The 21512-nt window shown below is 37.5% G+C and overlaps 1 protein-coding gene across 1 annotated transcript in view; it reads left to right on the top strand.

The window, feature by feature from the left end:
- The window catches only part of bicc1a (BicC family RNA binding protein 1a), a 54165-nt gene extending 38506 nt beyond the window's left edge, over positions 1-15659 (top strand). The window contains exons 8-21 of the mRNA XM_083544580.1: positions 1888-2157; positions 6024-6155; positions 6258-6510; positions 7356-7556; positions 8786-8976; positions 9083-9221; positions 9470-9617; positions 10324-10429; positions 10677-10716; positions 10955-11103; positions 12486-12654; positions 12854-13017; positions 13349-13448; positions 15087-15659. Coding sequence (XP_083400706.1) covers positions 1888-2157; positions 6024-6155; positions 6258-6510; positions 7356-7556; positions 8786-8976; positions 9083-9221; positions 9470-9617; positions 10324-10429; positions 10677-10716; positions 10955-11103; positions 12486-12654; positions 12854-13017; positions 13349-13448; positions 15087-15217 — 2193 coding nt within the window. The 3' untranslated portion in view covers positions 15218-15659. The remainder of the gene's footprint in view (positions 1-1887; positions 2158-6023; positions 6156-6257; positions 6511-7355; positions 7557-8785; positions 8977-9082; positions 9222-9469; positions 9618-10323; positions 10430-10676; positions 10717-10954; positions 11104-12485; positions 12655-12853; positions 13018-13348; positions 13449-15086) is intronic.
- The last annotated feature ends 5853 nt before the right edge of the window (positions 15660-21512 follow it).

Raw genomic sequence — 21512 nt, 5'->3', positions numbered from 1 at the left:
GAGAGTGATGGAGTGCTCCATCAGATGACCTGGCCTCCACAATCGCCCAATCTAAATCTAATTGAGATGTTTTGGGACGAGTTGGACCGGAGCGTGAAGATAAAGCAGCCAACAAGCACTCAACACCTGGAAACTCTTTAAGGTTATTGGAAAACCCTTCTAGGTGACTACCTCATGAGCCTGACTGAGAGTAAGCCAAGAGTGTGTGAATCGGCCATCCAATCAAAAGGAGGCTAATTTAAAGAATCGGAAATCCAAAATATATTCTGTGGTGTTTACCTCAGTTTTATTTTAGTGCACAATCCCATACATGTGAATGAAATAGAAATGAACAACAGAGGTCACATGGTCTTCTAATAATCTTTAAGAATGATATTAAGCAAAGTTTTGTGACCCAGGCGTCAGGGCGGAGATGAGAGAAGGAAATGGGAGTATGCTCTTTTGCAGTTTTTTTCTCCTTTAAGAGAAGGAGAGAGAAAGTAGGTCACTGTGTGGTAAGTTTATGTGAAAGGGATTATGTGGTTTAATGTGCAGCTTCCAGCAATTCAACTACATCAAGCAGTTCCTTGATCTCACACCCACACACACACACACACACACACACACACACACTCACTCACTTTCACACAATCTGACTCAAACATACTCATTCACACTCATACACTTAGTCACAAAAAATCACTCATACACTTACATACACATACACACACACACACACACACACTAATTCACACATACTTAAACTCAGCACAGTCAGATCTTTAGCTTAGACTTGTATAAAATACAGACTTGTGTATAAACTTCTGTATTAGGGCTGGAGCTTTTGATTATTTTAGTAATTCAAACAACTATAATTCCAACGATTAATCGAGTAATCAGATAAGAAGTACTTTTTTTTTATTAAATAACAATTCTAAATATACAAGAGAAAATAAGACGAGTCTCTTAAAATGAACAAGCAGCTTGTTTCCTTTTTAGACAAATTAACCTTTTATTGCTGAAATTGCATACCAGAATATCTGTGAAAACTAAACCCATTTAGTGCATTTTTAATCCCCATATTACATCAAATTTACGTCCGTACATGTACATACAAATATGTACATAAAAAAACCATAAATGTATATACTTTTTAAATAAATAAATACATTTAATATATATGTATGTGTATGTATATAATTACTTTAAAATGATTCAAAACTTTCTCTTTTTTTGGCCTGAATCCTTTGGAAGTTTTTTTTTTTTTTTTTTTTTTTTGTAAAAAAATATATGACTATATATTTTTTGCCTAATTCCAACTTTTTTTTCCCCCAATTCTGATTTCATTTCTCATAATTCTGACACTTTTTCTCGTGATTCTGACTTTCTGTCCTCGTAAACATCTGACATTTCTGGTGCATCCTCTGGTAACCATGTTGTGGTCCTGAAGTTTAAAGCTGTTGGTGTAAGCTCAAATATTTACTTTATTTTCGTAATTATTATTATTTTTTTATCTCAAAATATTTGAAGATTAAATTCGTATTGCTATGACTTCTCGTAATGTTCTCTATTATTCTCGTAATTTCAACCGTATTTTCATAATTTCGACTTTATTACTGTACTATATTAAGTACTGCTACGACTTTATTTTTGTAAAGTTAATTTTTCTCAAAATATATATATTTTTTCCTCTTCCTTGTTTTTCTATGACTTGAATTTAATCATAGATTTTTTTTTTCCGTTTCATTAAAACCCTGTCATACATTATATTTGGCTTTGCTTTTTCTATTATTAATAAATCAAAACGGTCGATTTGACATGCAAATTTTAATGTAACGTGTGTAAACGTGTGTATGGTGTATTTATCTGGGTACCTGCTTTCTAACTTTCCTGTGTGTGTTTGTGTAGCGTGGTGCAGCTTTGCTGTTGGATCACCTGGCCGGCTCCATGTCCGGCTCGGTCACGGTCAGCACTCAGCTGGACATCGCTCCTCAGCACCACCTGAGCCTGCTGGGCCGAAATGCCGCCAACCTCAAGCACATTAGCCAACGCACCGGCGCCCACATCCACTTCCCCGACCCCAGCACATTGTTACCCACTCACGCTCACACACGCCGATCCAGCATCTACATTCAAGGCAGCATCGACGCCGTGTGTGACGCCAGGCAGCAGCTCATGGTACGTGCACATACACGCACGTTTCTTAGTGATATTCATTCAATAAACTCTGGTAAATGCTTTTTATTATAAATGCTAGACAGAATCTTTATTAACAAGAATGACCCATTGTAGTTCTTGTGGAAACGGATGTTCATAAGCACATACCAGTTTTATGGCCAGGTGTCCACAACTTAACTGTGTGTGTGTGTGTGTGTGTGTGTGTGTGTGTGTGTGTGTGTGTGTGTGTGTGTGTGTGTGTGTTAAAACCGAGTTTTTAATAAAAAAAAATGGATACTGTATTAAAAACAAGCAAACATAACTCATGTCAAAAACTACTGAACTTTATTATTACAAAAAAAAAATTTGACTGAATTATGTTAAATAAAAATATTAATAAATATAATTAAATAAATATAATATAGCGCTCTCCGAGCAGCGCGCAGTCTCACATGTAAAAACAAGACGTGGCATCAGTGATTCACCTCTAGAGGCCGCTGTCGTGATGACAGTGGTCCAGCAATCAGCTACGTGTGCCGAATAATCTGCAAAAGCGATTAATCGATGGACCTCAAACAAGGAGGTCCATCGACCTCCTTTTTTTAACCGCTTTATCTGTGTAAAGCTGCTTTGAGACAATGTCCATTTTTAAAAGCGCTCTACAAATAAAAATGTATTGAACTGGAAGGAAAAAACTGACTGTCATAATCTTGTGAATTTGAACACGTGATGGCGTATAAGATAAGAAAATTATATCAGAAGGTTGTGGAAATCTTCCTTAATTTAAGACAAAAAACTAAAAAGAGGCTCTGCTAGTTTTTTAAGGAGTATTTGCACCAAAAATGTCCCTCTTTCATTAATGGGACAGTGTATTAAAATGGAATCGGCAGATCTGTCTGTGGTAGGTAGGTTGCATCAACAATGCAGCACTTCAAGCCCACGGACCAGGCCCACTCAAGCGCACTAATAAATTTACAACCCATGATCCAAATCAGACGTACTTAATAGTTTGATTATCTTCCGAAGGAAAGTCCAATTCAGCCCGAGATCTAAATCTTTGGATTGTGCATTACTATGACTTTTCTTCCTTTCTGCTGTTTTTAGTTCTCACGTAACAATGTCTCATTTGTCAGATTGACAGACAAAAGTATTGAAACAATTGATTTCCCAGGGATATGTTTTTAATTCCCAAATTGTTACCACAAGGTTAGAGGAATACAACTGTTTAGGACGTCTTTGGATGCATAGTATAAAAGTATTCTTCGACTTGAACTTGGAGACCCAAACCTGTTCCAGCATGACAATACCCCTGTGCACAAAACCAGCTGATGAGTTACATGGGATGGAGTGGAAATCTTGACCCTATTTAACACCTTTGGGTTGAATGTGAACACTGACTAAACCCCAGGTCTCCTCACCTCACCTACATCAGTACCTGACTTTACTAACAGCCTTGTAGCCGAATGAATCTCCAAAATCTCCAAAAGCACACTCCAACATCTAGTGGAAAATCTTCCCAGAAGAGTGGAGGTTACTATAACAGCAAATGGGGAACAAATACAAATCTTATGGTCAGGTGTCCATAAACATTTTTCAATATCATGTGTATAATATTTAGTACAGTACCAGAACAGGGAAGAGATTTCTCTGAATATTTATAGAAAAAAATGTTTAGGAAAAAACAAATTAATTTACAGTCCGTCTTTACCTGTCATCGTACCACCTCAGGGCCAGAACAGAAAAGAGTCTTGAGAGCTGGTGTCTTTGCCTAATACATGCTGATAACTGAATTTCTACATTAACTGATTTTTTCTTCTGCTGTAATTAAAAAATAAGTCTCAAGTCAATTAAAATGATTTTATTTTGCTCTTTGAATGACTTTGTTGATAATTGCTTTTTATTTCTAGCTCTTTAAACAGATAGATTAGAATCCTATTTATTTTCCAATTTCTTTGCCTCATTTTTAATTCATTCTAATTAAAATTCTTATCAGGTGCATGTAACGTGTAACTGCCTTTTATCCTTCCATTTTCTTCTCCTTTTTTTGATGTCACACACTTCTTTAATATCCTGCCTCTTTCCTTTGCTCCCTATCTCATCCCCTTGAAGCTCTTATTTTCTTTTATCGACGTTTTTGTTTGGTGATTCTTTAATATGGCCTTGGGAAAGTCCCTCGATGAATACTGTTTTGATTTTTTTTTTGGAAGAAGAAGAAGCAGATGGCCTGCTTTTACTCCTGCCAAGAATCCATACAGTCTAGAGCAGAGAAACTCTGGATACTATTCGACTGGATTATTGCAAACAGAACCGGTTTTACTTGCAGATTTCTATGGAATCACGTCAGGATTCACCATGTTGAGATCGCATGTGGATTAAAAGCTGAAGGGTTTAATAACACAAATTAGACATGCAGATGTTCATCATTCCAGCCCTGTTTTCTTTTTTATCCTCTCACACCTGTGTTTCTCTTCTTGTACCGCTGTGTGGCACTGTTGTGTGTTTCTACTGTTGATCTGCAACCGCTCATATTTTTCATTGTGTTGAATGAGAAATTATCCATCCATCCATCCATCCATCCATCCATCCATCCATCCATCCATCCATCCATCCATCCATCCATCCATCCATCCATCCATCCATCCATCCATCCATCCACACGCTCCCAGAGTTACGATGGTTTGACTTACGATTTTTCATTTTTACGATGACGAGAGCGATATAAGAAATTGTAAAAATATAAAACATACGAGCGTATCTCACCCTGTGAGATGCCCCACTCTCGCTAGCGTTAGGCGGACTAAACTTGTCTCAGTGTGTATTTTTTCCTATTTCAAAAGTTTTCAAACAGCGATTTTAGTGATAAAAGCATGTCTTCCAAGCGCCAAGTATGTCTCCTGCTGGTAGTGAAAAAAAGAAGAGAAAAAAAACAATAGGTTTAGAGCAGAAAATTAAAATTATAAATCAGGCTGTCACTGTCATCGCACCATCTTCGACTTACGACTGGGTCGTCGTAGCGTATCTCTATCGCAAGTAGAAGACTATATATACTTTTGAACATCCCCTTCCACATTTTGTCCCCATTTGCTGGTATGATAACCAGTCTTGGAAAGAACCTCATATGGCTGGAAAAGTCAGGTGTCTCAATACTTTTGTCCATAAACTGTATCTAATCCTGATGAAGTATTATAATAAAACACAGGGTGATATTTGGTTATAGCAAGGTCCGCATCCGCTGTCATGGATTAGTGGAATATTTTCCAAAAACAGCACGTTTTATTCCTTTTATCCCAGTTTACTTAGTTATTACTTAGTAACTAAAATGCGTTGTGAAGTAATTTAGTTTTCTGGAACCATTGTGTCTTTTACATTCTTTGCCTTTGACTGTTTTGCTGTTACTATAGAAACAATAACGTATTCAAACAAGCACATCGAGAACTGATGTTATAGTGGCTATTATAGAACATTACTCAACACTTTCTGACCAATCAGATTTGAGAATTCATACCTGATGATTGATTGTATTCTAAGCACTTGTATATACATATTCACATTTATGAATCACAGAATATTGCAGTTTTATAGGTTGGGCATAAATGTATTGTAAGTATACAGTAATCATTTTTAGGGGAGGGCCAAAGTGATTGACGGTCGAATGCTAGGAGGTGGGGCTAAAAGAAAATATCTAATATTGCTATAACTCTGAACTTAGAATGCTAATCATTAAATTTAGTTTTCAGATTTACAGATCATAAAATTGCAGTTTTGTAGTTGTGACACACACAAACACACACACAGATCTATCATATAACTACCACAGAAACGTTTGATGTGATGTGTGGATCCATGTCATGACCTAGTGCTAACGTGCGTGTTTGTGTGTGAGACAGGGCTGCTTGCCTCTGGTTTTAATGTTCGACATTAAGGAGGAGGCTGAGATCGAGCCCCAGTGCGTCACTACTCTTATGGAGCAGCTAGACGTCTTTATCAGCATTAAACCAAAACCCAAACAACCCAGCAAGGTGCCACATGACCTGCTTGGATATACACACACACACACACACACACACACACTATCTATAAGGCTTCTCTGACAACTCACATTCTGTCTTTCTTTCACTCAGTCTGTGATTGTGAAGAGCGTGGAGAGAAATGCGGTGAACATGTATGAGGCTCGCAGGCTGCTCCTGGCTCTGGAGAGCGCATGTGGATCTTCTACCAGTTTCCCAGTTTCTTCTTCGTTTCCTCTCCGTACCAACAGCGTCCCTGTTAATGCGCACATCTTATCTCCTTCTTCATCTTCCTCCTCCTCAATACTCCTCAACCCTGATGGACTGGACGCCTTGGTCTCAGCTGGACTGGGACTAAGCACTCTAGGTAAAGTGGCCCATTTTTAGGAAACATGGTGTTCAAGAGCAAAATACTATTAGCTTTATGGGGTGCGAAGTGACCTGCTGAAATATAGGTAGAGAGAGATTCTTTTTTTGAAACACATTAAATGGTTTATTTGGTAATTAAACCATCAGTATAAGCCACACGTTCAAAACACCTACAGCACTTCCATTTGAAGCTCTTAGGTTTAGGCTTTGGGTTGCTGATCGGAAGGTCGAGGGTTCAAGCCCTGGGTTAGGGTTTGGGTTAGCGGTCACTCTTAGGGCCCCTGAGCAAAGTCCTTAACCCCCCAGTGCTCCCCAGTGAACCCCGGCTCGTAACAACGCTTCGATAAAAAAAAAAAAAAGGATTTCACTGTGCTGTAAAGTACATGTGACAAGTATTTGAAAGATACTTTATTTATTTATTTATTTATTTATTTATTTATTTATTTATTTTTTACTTTTACAAAGCCACTCCCAAAAAAAAAACATTTAAAGGAACAATTAGTGATTTTTGAGAATGATGCCTCAAATTCGGTTTTCTACGAAATACAGCCATTTCCTGTTCATATTTCTAATTCACTTTAACAAAACAAATATAAAGTAGCAGCTTGTGATTTTAGGGAACATTTACTAAATACATTTGACTCAAAGACTCTAGCACCCTCTATTGGATCCTCCAAATCTACTACCACAAAAAAAAACCCCATTAAAGGTACAATTACTGATTTTAGCAAAACTTGTATAATATTTCTGGCATACTCTCTCTAAAAACCCTTCACTTAACAAATGTGGGCATGAGATCTCACAGGTAAAGTTATGACTTGGTTGTGCTTGATTCCTTTTCAGGTCTCTTAACTTCCCCAGATGTTCCCGCTCGTAGCAGCTCGTCTGATTCTAACCCGGTTCTAAACGGGCACGTTCCTGTCCCAAATGGACCTAATGATGTAGTCGGGACACTACAGAACAGCAGCTGTAACCACACCCTTGCTCAGTTACAGGGGTCTTCCCTCTGGACCAACACTCACACTACATCAGCAAACACTGCAGGTACGAGAAACAAGTGTTAGAATAGAATAGATTAGAGAACTCTGTCCTTTTTGAGTTCTGTGACTGCATGTGAGAGAAAAAAGAATTAATCAGCAAAGGGGTGGTGCTTATCAGAGTTACACTAAATATTGCTCATTATTAAATGTTTTCATTATGACAATTTTTATCCAATTAAAGTTGCATTGGGTGTTTATATAATAATTTAGCAGCCTATATATATATATATATATATACACGCTCGTATGTTTTATATTTTTAATATTTCTTATATCGTTCTCGTCATTGTAAGATTGAAAAATCTTAAGTCGAACCATCGTAACTCTGGGACCGTGTGCGTGTGTGTGTGTGTGTGTGTGTGTGTGTGTGTGTGTGTATATCAGTTGTGGGCCATGCATTTGGTACCTGGACCTTCAGTGGGGACTTACCCGACTTAATCCACCTCTTAATACCACCACTATCACGTCGCAATTTTAGAAACCATCAATACAATACAAAAACACAATATAACAACGCTTGGCATTACAGAGTGAAAGACATTTCATATATGGAGGGTGAATACCATTTTACTAAAGCAAGAAACCCAGTTAAGACTCCAATCCTCTACACTACAACCGCAACTGTGCACCTACATCATCTGGAGCAGTTCAGAATCAATATTTTATTAAATAATATGAAAAAAAACATACAAATTTAAAATAATATACAACCTACTCACCAGAGATGCAGACTCAAAATTTGCGCCGCTCCTCAGAGGCTGTCATCCAGTGGTACCGCTCGTATTCACTGGTCTGGAAGTGGTGAACAAACCCTTTCCCGGGCTGAGACACGCGAGCTAGCTTCAGGGTTGGCCGACCTCCTCACGATGTCTAGCTTTTCTTGAAAATGTTTTTTAAAGTATGACCGAGACCAAATCAATTTCTCTTCCTTCATAGGCATAAAAAAGTCTAACTCAGATGTATTCATGTGTACAGTGCGCTACACAGGTGTATCAGAATTTAAATTTACAGAAAAATGGAACAAACTATGTTTAATGCATCAGGAGGAAATGTCTATATTAGTACAATATTGTGTTTTTTTGCCCTCCCCCACTCTTAATCTCTCTTTTTCCCCACTCATGCTCTCTTTCTCCCCCCCCACACTCTCTCTCTCTTTCTCTCTCTCTCTCTCTCTCTCTCTCTCTCTCTCTCTCTCTCTCACACACTCACACACACACACACACATACACACAGGGTTCTCCTCTGTCCTGATGTTACAGTCTGCCTCTCAGGGTTCTCTCAGCGGCCTGTTGCTGTCCGGGGTCCACAGTTACAGCCAGAATTACACACACACTCCCTCTCTCTCTCACACACACACACCTTCGCCCCCACCAGGTCTGGCACCAATCCACAAACCAGTGAGCACAGAGCAACTTAAAGCACATGTAAGTATCAGCCTGAAATCCAACTTTACTAGTTTCAGTAATTACATTAAGCCTGAAATAAACGTACGTGTGTGTGTGTGTGTGTGTGTGTGTGTGTGTGTCGTAGATGCCTTCTATGTATAGAGGGATTTCATCTGTGTCACTGACCGAATCCATGCTTGGCCCCGCCCACTGTGACTCAGCACAGGAAGTTAATGGACACAGCCAATCAGAAACTCTTTCCAGCAAATCTAGCTCTGATGAGGGTATAAGTCATAAACATAAACAACACACACACACACACACACACACACACACACACACACACACACACACACACACACACACACAAAATAAATAGCATGATCCAAGTGGCAGTGTATTTAATGCCTAATTTTAATGCTGAAATTGAAAACATCCAACAGATAACTAGAGCACGGTGGAGAAGGAAAGGTGATGGAGAAAGAGAGAGAGAGAAGAGACAGAATAAAGGAAATTTTGTTCTTTCTCCCAGGCTCGGACACGTTTGTTGAAGTAGGCATGCCCAGAAGCCCCTCCCACTCAGCCAATGGGATCGAACTGAAACAGATGCTGTCTTCCTGTAGAGTGTCGTCAGGAAAGCGGCAAACCGTCGAACTCCTCCAAGGCACTAAGAATCTCCGGTAGGAGAAACACGAAAACCCAAACAAAAAATTGGCACTCATCTCCAACAAATATTCTTTCATGCATTTTTTGGTGTACTTGAGCCTGGTAAAGGAAGTGTTCAGATCAGAAACCAATCCAGAGCACGTTATGTGAGTTAGAATACATCTCCATGACATGTTTCAACACACACACACACAAGAACACCTGGAGCCAGAAGCCAGAATAAATGAAGAATAGATTTGGTTGACATACAAAACTCCACACAGACAGGAACCCAAGACCAGGTGGAGCTTTGAGAAGGTGGAGCTTCCTGCTACTCCACCATGCTCCAACATCTTTATTTTATTACTCTTTTTTTTTTTTTTAAAAGGAGCAGCAGCACAACCATAAATGCCACAACCATAAAAACAGCATTAGACCACTATCTCAATTGGGTCTTCGTCTGGATCTCGTGTGTGTCCAGTAGGACCAAATCTGAAAGAAGACAAGAACATAAATAAGTCCCTCATGCAACATTTATTTATAGTGTGTGTGTCTGTTGATGCCATGTGTAGACTCGTTACTATTACATACAGCAGAATGCAGTGCATCAAGGTGAAATGAAAGCTGGTTGGCTCTTGGGTCCTAAAGACCTTACTGTTAATTTTGTGTGTGTGTTTGTGTGTGTGTGTGTGTGTGTGTGTGTGTGTGTGTGTGTGTGTGTGTGTGTGTGTGTGTGTTTAGGTCAGACTGTCTGTTGTCTGATGCTGAGACTGATGCAGTAGCTGATAAGAGAGCACCAGGCAGCGAGAGAGCAGCTGAGAGGAACAGACTTGCCCCTCATATACATGTATACATGCACACACTTATCTCATGGACATTCTGTATGCTTGTAAACCCATATTAGTCCTACAGATACACACACACACACACACACACACACACACACACACACACACACACACACACACTGCCCACATATAAATGTCTCCCTTAATAAACACACCTAATACACAGCTACAATTGTGTTGACGTGTTTGTGTTTGTGTGTGTGTGTGTGTGTGTGTGTGTGTGTGTGTGTGTATACTCTCTTTTAGGCATATGACTATGAAAAGAAGAAGCGACTCGCTACTAAAGGTCAGTCACAAATCAACCAGTCATTTAATATGTCAGCGCACACACACACACACACACACACACACAATTAGTGTTGTCTTTTTTATTTGATTGCATCAACTACAATAATGCACTTGCTTTAATTTCTCTTTCTGTGTGTGTGTGTGTGTGTGTGTGTGTGTGTGTGTGTGTGTGTGTGTGTGTGTGTGTGTGTGTGTGTGTGTGTGTGTGTGTGTGTGTGTGTGTGTGCTTGTTTCAGCCATGCTAAAAAAGCCAGTGGTGACTGAGGTTCGGACCCCGACGAACACATGGAGTGGGCTCGGCTTTTCCAAGTCCATGCCTGCAGAGAGCATTAAGCTGCTCCGCAGACCCAGCCATACAGCCTACAAACCCTCAGTCAATACCACGGTATTTATACATACACACACACACACACACACACACACACACATTAACGCACAAGATCTATACAGAATGAATTTCGCATACGTAAAAAAAAATCATATTTGTCACCACAGAGGAAGCGTAAGCTTTATTCTCTAAAATACCGGTTACTTTCAGTTCAGTTCCAAGTTGACTTCTGACCGGAAGGTCCTGGGTTTAAATCCCAACACTACCAAGCTGCTACTGCTGGGCCCCTGAGCAAGGCCCTTATATACGAATATACATTTAAAATTGATAAATTAGACTATAGGTCTATCCATAATAATTAAACCAGTGGCAATTTTGGCATGGAAAAACTTCCTGAGATGGTATGAGGAAGAAACCTTGAGAGAAACCAGACTCAAAAGGGAACTTGTCCTCATCCTCAACACGAAGGTTCATTCATTATAGTTCCATCATTGTTAGGGTTTCAACTGTTCATTATTGGTTATTAATGGTGATTGTAGTCCTAATCAATCGTAGCAAATAGGAACGTGTATCTCCATATCTGAGGCCGATCCGATTCACATCTCGAATGCAGTGCGATCCGATTTCATTTGTGGGTTCTTGCCAATGTTTTGTCAATGGAAATATCACCACTGCAATAAGGACACTGACATCTCTCTCTACACCATCATAACACCACGCTGACTATTCTTTCCCACAATTCTCAATTACTGTTCTCGCAGAATTATCTCCAGATGTTATTTAGTTGCAGATGTTATTTAGTTATAAGTTGTAGTACATCATTTATAACCTTACATTTCTCTCACCATATAAATAAATTGTTTTTTACTGATGCAAAAATTTTTAAAACGATGCATTGGGATAAAAATGCCAACTTTTATCTTAAGCACATTTTTTTAAACCAATGAATCACAATTTTTCAAAAATGCACAATGCAACTCTTTAGACTGTTCATGTGGAACTATTCTCAGTTTTAGTGAGTGGTTTCCATTGGAAACTCAAATTCGAAAATCAGTGATTATCGGTGAGTGTGGTGAGAGTTTCGCGGTCCAAACATTACCGAATAGACATGATCGAGGTTCCACTAGATCAATATTTGAGAAATTATTTTTGTCCTTTAAAAAAGCAATTAAGTGTTTTTTTAAAAGACAAAAATTATTTCATTATTTTATTAACTATGACTCTGCTCCCTAGCTCTGCCCCTGTCCATAGGTAGGGTGTCAGGATGAAACAGTCAGGTCTGGAATGAAGAAATATTTAATTACTTTACTCATATACTCTCATTAGGGCTGATAAAAAAAATAATTCTCAAAATAATAACTGCAACCCACCGACTACTGTACTGACGTCTGTTCTTACACTTATGTATGTATGTGTGTGTGTGTGTGTGTGTATGTCAGTGTCAGGGCACTTCTCTGTCTTGCAAAGGCACCAGGGAGACTCCAGTTAACAACGATCCTGAGAGTTGGCACACAAGAAACGGGAATCGCGTTATTAACGGCAATGGAGCAGCAACCCACGCGTTCTCCTCTGCCATCAGCGCTCCAGAGAGGAGCAAGAGCCGGAGCGGTGAGAGCCAGCAGTGTGTGTTGAACTACATACAAACATATTTATACTCATTTATTAATGAGTTGATTCGTAATGATAAAATTGTTTGTTTACATTTCTTAAAATGGTATATATAAAATCATCAGCAAAAACTATATAGATTTCAGCGTTCATTAATGTATGTGTGTTTATATGTTGTTGTTTTTTTTTTTTTACTTAGCCATGGATCAGTACCTAAGCGGTAGTAACTACATGGAGTGTATCTCGTTTATGGGTGGCAATACAGCATCGTCTCTGAGCTCTTCTCTCAAAGGTACAGACCTGCCTGAGCTCTTCAGCACCCTGGGACTGGGCAAATACACCGATGTGTTCCAGCAGCAGGAGGTGAGCGTTAAAACAGATTACGGATTTATGTTTTGTTTTCCCGTCCATTTTTCCAATTTGGTCTCAGCCACTTCTAAACCACCTGCCAGCTTCCCCTACCAATCTTTGCATCTTATTAGGCTCCTGCTCATGCTTTTTTAGAATTTCCCTGTACTCTTTGACATAAATGAGCTCACAGAGATTTAGGATTGGCTAGTTTCTCTCTCGGGAGAGAGTGTGTATGTCCATCCCACCCAGAGAGTCTGTTGCAGAACTTAAAAACATTTTGATTGTGTTTTAATGACTGTTAAATGTTTGTGTATGTGTGTGTGTGTGTGTGTGTGTTTGTTAGATTGATCTGCAGACGTTTGTCACACTAACAGATCCAGATTTGAAGGAACTGGGAATTGCAACGTTTGGAGCACGTAGGAAAATGCTGCTGGCTATCTCAGGTGAGAACTCCATAAGGAATCCTATTTATATGTAAAGTTCCTGTGTGATAGTTCTATTAAATTTTTTTTTTTTGTTGTATTTAACGCTCTAAATGGAACTGTTATAAACATAATTATTTTCTGAAAAGCTTCGCTGAATATCTAACGTTAACATTTATAACATGTGGAAGACTTCCTTTATTCAGAGCAACTTACAATCATCCCATTCATACAACTGGGCGGTTGAGGGTTAAGGGCTTTGCTTAGCAGTGGCAGCTTAGTGGTGCTGGGATTTGAACTTACAACCTTCTAATCAGAAGTCCATTATCTTAACCACTGAGCTACCAGAAGCTTCCAGTTGCACATTTTTATAAAAGAGAAATAAAAAATAAATAAATGTGAACAATTATGATCCAAAAAAATTGGATAAAAACGATGTATTGCACGCTGGTAAATATCAATAAATAAATACAAACAAATACAAAAATAATAAATAAAAAGTGGTATTGCACATATTTTTATTTTTATTTCACAATGGGGAGAGCATTTAAATGGAGAAAAAAGAAACTTTTTATGTGCCTTGCTTTCCTGGTGATTGGTGCCCTATAGCACCAGTCAGGTGGCAAAGGTTTAGAGTATATAGTTTGGATGTGAGGGATCCAGAGTGATTTTTCTGAGCTCTTTTCTTTGCTCTGGATGTATACAGTTTTTGAGAAGTGGGCAGGGGAGCACTGGTAATCCTTTGATAAACCTCTCTCTAAAACCCATAAACGCATCCTCTGTAGTCTTCTGATGTCTGACTTTGTAGCTGAGCCGAACCAGAGATTGCATTACGATTCTGGAACCTTTGGAGGAAAATTAAGGGAATTGTTTAATGGTAAAAAAGTACCAGAATCTCTGTATAGAATAGAGGTTTACAGTTTATAGCCAAGATCAAAAGCCTAATAGTGTGTGTGTGTGTGTGTGAGTGTCGTTTCATAAAAACTTTGATCTTCACATTGGGTTCCACAAGGGTTCCAGATACATCTCAAGAAACTTTTAAACTCTTGTGATAACATTGTTTACAATTCACCAATCGAGGGTTCTGGAGTCTTTTGAGAACGTTCTAGAGGAAATGATGGAACCTGTGGAAACATGAAAGCTCTTTACTGTGTGTGACAGTGAAGATCAACGTTTTAACTGAGCTAAACCCATTATCTCCAAGCAATTTTTTCCCCACAAAGACACAACCCATATAAATTTTATAAAATATATAAAAATAAAAAAAAAAGCCATGTGCCTCCTTGATGAATTCATTTCATCATCTTGAAAATTCTTGAGATTGATATGGAGCTCTTGTCTAGTGTCAAATGCCTGGTGGAGTTAAACACACAATCATATAAGCTTTGATCTTTTGAACAAAAGTTATGGAACTTCTATAAAAGAAAATTCTGAATACATGGAATGAAGATTTATTGTGTACAGTGAAGAGTAGTTCAAGAACCCGTTGTAGAACTTTGTGATGGAACCTTAAGATCAAAAGCACAGTAAGCAGTAAATAATGTTTTCAGTAGTGTTGCCAGAACTTCTTCGAAAGGTTCCAGAACCCTTGTGGAGTCATTGCATACTGTTTAAAGACCTTGTGATTTATTTATTTTTTCTTTTCTTCTTTTGGTACAGAGCTAAATAAAAGCCGACGGGAGCTTTTTGAGTCTTCGAACATCTGCCCATCCTTCCTGGAGGGCGGAGCGAACAGTCGTCTGGCGCGTCACTTCAACGCCGACATGGCCAGCGTGAGTGGGCGCTGGTGATCGAAAAATAATCTACTGATACCTCTGGAGTACAAGTTAACATTACCTTTACATTAACTACACTCCTTTTGCTTTCTAATGTGGGGATTTTTATCATGTAGATCAACTCTTTTCATGCCATTCCATCAGGCTAGATAATGTGGAAAGCCATAAGGGCCAGAAAGGTCCACTTGTTAGCCAATATTACCAAAATAACAAAAAAAATTAAATAACAAAAAAAACTTGTCTATCCTCAGGTTGGGGATTATTGGAGAAAGAGAGGAGATTGGCTGCTGCTTTGTTGTTCAGAGTTAAAATCGTGTAAAATCATAGACTTGTGCAGTCTTATTAACTGAAACGGTACTAGTTTCAAAGAAAAAGAAACAGGCACAGGTAGAGTCACATTAAATTTGGTACTCTTGCCTCCTGTGGCACATTGAAGTATCAGTATTAAGCACTTTAAGATAGCTTTTACATGTGTGCGTGAGTGTGCGTGAGTGTGCGTGAGGCCAAGTGCCAAAGCACTTACAAAGTTCACAGTTCATGCTTGAGGCCTTGTTGATTGCTCATAATGGTGTTATTCATTGTTAGCAGGCTGCACTTACTCCAGTGTATATTAAGTTTTACTTTTTGTTTTCAATTTTATATATATATATATATATATATATATATATATATATATATATATATATATATACATATATATATATATATATATATATATATATATATAAAATATACTTTTCTTTAATAAGCATTAGTTTACATTATTTTTGTTTGCATTCATTTGTTGATAATATTCTTTCCAGTAATATGCGTTCAGATTTTCCAAAAAAAAATATAAAGATAAATATAAAGATATATAAAATTCAGAATATTTTTTTTCCTCATTCCATAATATTGTAATGGTTTATTTTGTGGGACACATTCATCAATTCGAAGTTTAGTATTTGGCCAGCAAAATTAATCTTTGAAATAAACTCAGGGACTAAAAATCCTGCACCTGTGCATTTAAAAAAAACCTCTTGGAATCCAAATTTCATTACAGACCCTATTCCAGGATCAGCCTACAAAACCGAACAATAAGTAAATAAATAAAAAAAACTTCATAGATCTTTATGAAGATCTTTTTAGATCTTTCATAAAAGAGTTCCCAAATTCCTTGGAATTTTTCAGAACACTTTTGGGAATCTGTTACACTGGAGATCAATGAAATGATGGTAATAAACACATTCTTTCAAGCAAAGTTCTGGAAATAATGAGAATGATAGGAACAAGTGTTTATTCGTGTAGAGTTTAGTAGTAGTTCCAGAAACCCAGAAAAAAGCTAAAAAGCTTCCATATCTTCAAGGTTCTAAAACATTCATAAATCATTGTTGAGATTTATCTGTGTACAGCCAAGCTGTTCTGGAGTAGAACATTGTTGAAATATGGGAAGATCCAAGCTTGAACCCTTGTGGTATAAATCCCAGTCCACCAGGGCTTTAATCTTCACTGTAATCAGTATATAATGCTTTCACCAGGGGTTTTAGAACTTTAATAAAAGATATGATCCATAAAAGAACCATTCTGGAAAGCTGTTTACAGTAAAGATTTAAGAAATTACAGAATAATTAAACAAATTCTTTTAAGCAAAGTTCTGGGGTGAAAAAATCCAGAATACTTGTAATTTCAGGGGAAAAATCCAGAACACTTTTGAATGTCAGAGATTAAGGAACAGAAAAACCTTCTGGTATTAATAACAATCTATCAGGATTTTGATTTTCACAGTAAACAAAATATAACAATTCCAAAGTTCTTTTGGGACATCTATTATGGGAGCCTTTCGATTTTTACAAATTTCCACAAAGGTTCTAAAATATTCCAGGATCATTGTGGAAAATTGGTTATTGTGTACAGTGAAGTTGTTTTTTGGACCTCCTAGTGGTTACATGTGAAGATCAAGGATCCAAACCCTTGTGGTATTAATCACTTTAAGAACATCTTCATAATGTCCCAGAACCCTTGTGGAGCATTGTGTACAGTTAACAGTGACGTGAAATCGAACAAAGCTGAATCTTCCTGTTGTAGCACATGAATTATCACCAAACTCTAATAAGAAAAGGGGGCTTCCCGGGACTCCAAGATGGCTGCTTTCCTGAAGCATTGATGCATTTGGCTACGTGAGGACTTTTATAGATTACAGGATGTCTTACTGTGTCATAAACCACAAATCGCCCTGTAATAATTTGTAAAAAAAAAAACAGATGTGGCTTGAGCCTGATATTAATCATTAATACGATCTATTATAGATATTATGTTATAGATAATAATTATTAGCAGCGTTAAAAATGTTCTTTATTAAGGTTGCACCAGAGCTACAGTATGAGACTGACCCCAAACATGCCACATCTGACCGTGCACAGATTTCCATTGGTTTCAGATTCAATCCAAATATATAAATTATTTTAAAAAGCATGTTTTTTAATACATTTAGGTCCTAATTAGAGTCAAAATTCAAACAGAATCATTTATGACTGCCGCCAGGAAATAAAGCGTTATTTAGAATAGTATTCATGCTGGTGAAATGTATTCTGTATTTGCAGCTGATTAATTAATTCATTGATCGATTAATTAGTAAATTAATAAGGGGATTATTTTCTTTTTTTGTATTAATGTTTATGGCTGGTCATCCATTATTTTTTATTATTATTTTTTAATCCATCAATTCTTTTTTTTCTTTTTTTTTTTTACTTCGATTATATTTCACTATTTTTATAAGATGTTCTTTGTGTTGTGTATTTTATTGTTTTTCTTAATTATTATTATTTTTTTACAAAAGAATGGAGGGTGTTAAAGCCTTATAGCCCTCAGGATTATACCCCTGTACATCTTTTCCCTCTGTGAGATTCTTTAACGTTGTCCATAAATGCATTCAGAAGCCACTTTATAACTGTATATGCTAGCTTATTTCTGTGACAGTTCTGATTGTATAACGGTGTTTAAACTTTACAGATGTTGCACATGAGGTACGCAAAGTTTTGCTCATGTATTTTTTTTTTGCAGTATTTTTAAGCTTATATTGTTATTGGTTTCGTATTAAATGTTCAGATGTATGTGTACGAGTTACAAACTGCTGAACTCTGATATACAGGAAGCAGTCATCATTTACAGGAAGTGCTTTATGTAAACAGATGTGATTTATTGAATCCTGTGAGCTGGGGTCGAGTTGGTTTTGCGAATTGTCACTGATGGTTTCAGGTACATTTCGAATGTATTATATGAAGGAACATTGATTCTGTTATCATTTCTTTTTCTCTCAAAGTGAAGGTTGTATCTGCTGCGCTGGGAATGTTTTAAGGAACGCCCAGACTCTGTAACATTCCCCTCGTCTTTTCTTCCAATGCAAAGTGTTATCGTTAATGGAGTACATGTTTAATTTGTTTGTTTGTTTATTTGTTTGTGGTTGTTTTTTGAGGTGGTCCAAAGACATACAGGAGAATTTTTTTCAGTATTTGCTAGAATCAAACCAAAGACATGTCATGAGACAAAAATTGTCATATTCCTAATGTTTAAAAGAAGTTCAATTGAGTTTTGGTTACAAGAATAAAAATAAACATATGCAAGCAAACTGAATGGTTGAATATTTATCACAGGGGTCCGGAGACCCTAAAACACATGCATGTTTTTTCAGTTTATATGTAACAAACGTAAAAGACAAAAAATACAAGAATTGGACAGTGAATGAATAGAAAAGTTTTTTGGACAATCCAAATTTGACAAATTCCAGCTCTAACAGAAGAACTGAAGTAAGACTGAGGGCAATAAAGATGTTAGCAGACTGTCCACCCACACAATCAGAATTTGAGGTGGAAGCTTAATGGTGGGGGGTTGTTTTGGCGAAGGGAAAGTTGGAGACTTATTCCAAGTAAAAGGAAAAAAGGAACCAACATGGCCACCATTCCATACTTTAACACCATGCAATTCGATCTGGACTGTGCCTCATTGGAACCGACTACACCACACATCAAGACAACGGGCCAAGCAAACGTCCAAGCTCTGTAAGCGTTATTTAGAGAGCAAACAGTCGTCTGGAGTGACATCGATCATGGAATGGTTTTCCCAGTCACTGAACCTAAATCCTATTGAACTGCTCTGGGATGAACTGCATCACAATGTCAGAAAGAAAACTCCACATAGTGAAGAACAAGTTTTTTTTTTAAAGTATTTCAGCTGAATGTTTGAAAAAACAAAGTGTCCGGATGCCAAGAGTGTAAAAACTTTAATAATGTTGAACATGTATAAGTTAATTTATATATTTGGACAGAGTAAATCTTCATACCGTTAAATAGTTTGTTGCATAGAGACAAAATGAACATGCACATGTCTCTCAAAAACAATAAACGACTAGGTGTTTTAAACTTTTGAGACACTGTGTGTGTATATAATCTATCAGAACAATAATTCATCTTCTTATATAATAGATATTTACACAAAAAATTATTTATACTATAATTAAAACATTAAATGTGTTATTTGATTTAAATGGGATGTGCATGCGACACAATTTTTGCCTATATATTTTATATGTTGTATTATAATTGGGAAATTAAATAATCTTATTTAGGTGTGGCCTGAAAATTTTTCAATTTTAAAGTACAATATCAGTAAAAAAAAAAATGTTCTTTATTATTGTAATACGCTGTAATCGTGTATGTGTGTGTGTCTGTGTGTTGAATCAGGTTTTGTCCTGTGTTTCTTCCATGTTTCCGGTTTCACCAGGAAGCAGTGCTGAGTTGTGATGTGTCTTGTGCCGCTCCCACACCAAATAAGGACACGAGTGCCAGTGGAGGTGACGTCAGTGGTAACACAGGGAGGCGGGTGAAGTGTGTGTGTTTGTGTGTGTGTGTGTGTGTGTGTGTGTGTGTGTGTTTGAGAGAGTCTAAAGGAATCTGGTTTGTAGCATATTTCAATGACTGACACAAAAAGGGGAAAATACCAGAATTATAATGACACTGAAAGCAACTAAATTATATGTATATCCAAATGCATGTGTACACCTAATCAACACAACCATATGGGTTCTTGAAACATCTCATTTCAGGTTTGCTGTTTTAATCAGCCCAAGTTCTTCAAGAAGGCTTTCCACTAGAGATTTTGTGGTGTGACTGTGGGCATTTTTCTTCATTTATTTAATGAGAGCATTAGTGAGATCAGGTTACGAGGAGGGTTGGGGTGCAGTCAGTGTTCCAGTTCCTCCTCTAGGTCTTTTATAGAGTTGAGGGGGTCAGGGATCTGTTGAGGACACTCAAGTTTTTTCACTGCACTTTCACACACCATATCTTCATGGAACTCGATGTGCATAGAGACATTGTCATGCTGGAACAGGTCTGGGTCTCCTAGTTGCAGTGACGAGTAAGTTTAATGTTACAGCATATAAAAATTATTCTGCACAAATGTTTGCTTCTAACTTTGTGTGTTTGGAAAAGGAACACTTGCATATACTCTGATCAGCCATTAAATAAAACCATCTGCCTGATATTGTGTAGTTCCCTCTTTTGCCATTAAAACAGCTCTTAGCAGCCAAGGCCTGGACTTCAGAAGATATCTGTATTGTGAGTTTCTGCCTTCATTGATTGGACTTTATAGTGTAAGTTAATGTTGGAGTTTTTATTCAATTAGACTTTTTCCACAATAAATTCTATGTTGCTTAAAGGCTGTTTCTTTAGCCAATTAGATTGTGAACTGGCCACTCTGAGGCCCTCTAAAAGACATCCAATCATGTCTGTATTTTCATTTCCTTTGACTGGATGGTCAGTGCACCAGTCAGAGCTTGCAAACTGCATCTGCAGCAAACTGCACAAGCTCGAATGTTTGTGTGGATTTGATAGCTGTTTTTACATTCCACAACAAATGACCGAAAAGATCAAATTGATTTGGTCGCAGATACACTTACTAGAACCTTTACCAGACAGACTTTTCCAGAAAAGCTGGACCTCGTGAGGAAAGGTCAGGCCTTTATACATTTGCCTTACCTGTAAAATTCGCAAACGCAATTTGACTTCAATTTAAATTCCTAGGAAAAATTGCAGGGAAAAACCGGGGTCATTTTATGAGGTTAATATCGATGCATAGAGATGATGTATGCAGGTGGTGCAGCTGTGGCTCCAGTGAAAGGAGACTTTTTGAAGTGTGTTCATTGGGTGTTTTTCTTTAGTAATAGCATTCATTATTTCTGTATGAGATTCCTGTATGTGATGCAGTGCTCTGTTATACTGCGTTTCTATATAATATTGGTTGTTTCTATAGTCGTGCCGTCAAAATGATGGTTTTAATT

This window comes from Silurus aristotelis (genome assembly GCF_946808225.1).
Source record: "Silurus aristotelis genome assembly, chromosome: 6".
Taxonomy (NCBI): Eukaryota; Metazoa; Chordata; class Actinopteri; order Siluriformes; family Siluridae; genus Silurus; species Silurus aristotelis.
The sequence above is the reverse complement of the archived record's forward strand: the minus strand, read 5'-3'. Positions and strand labels throughout refer to the sequence as shown.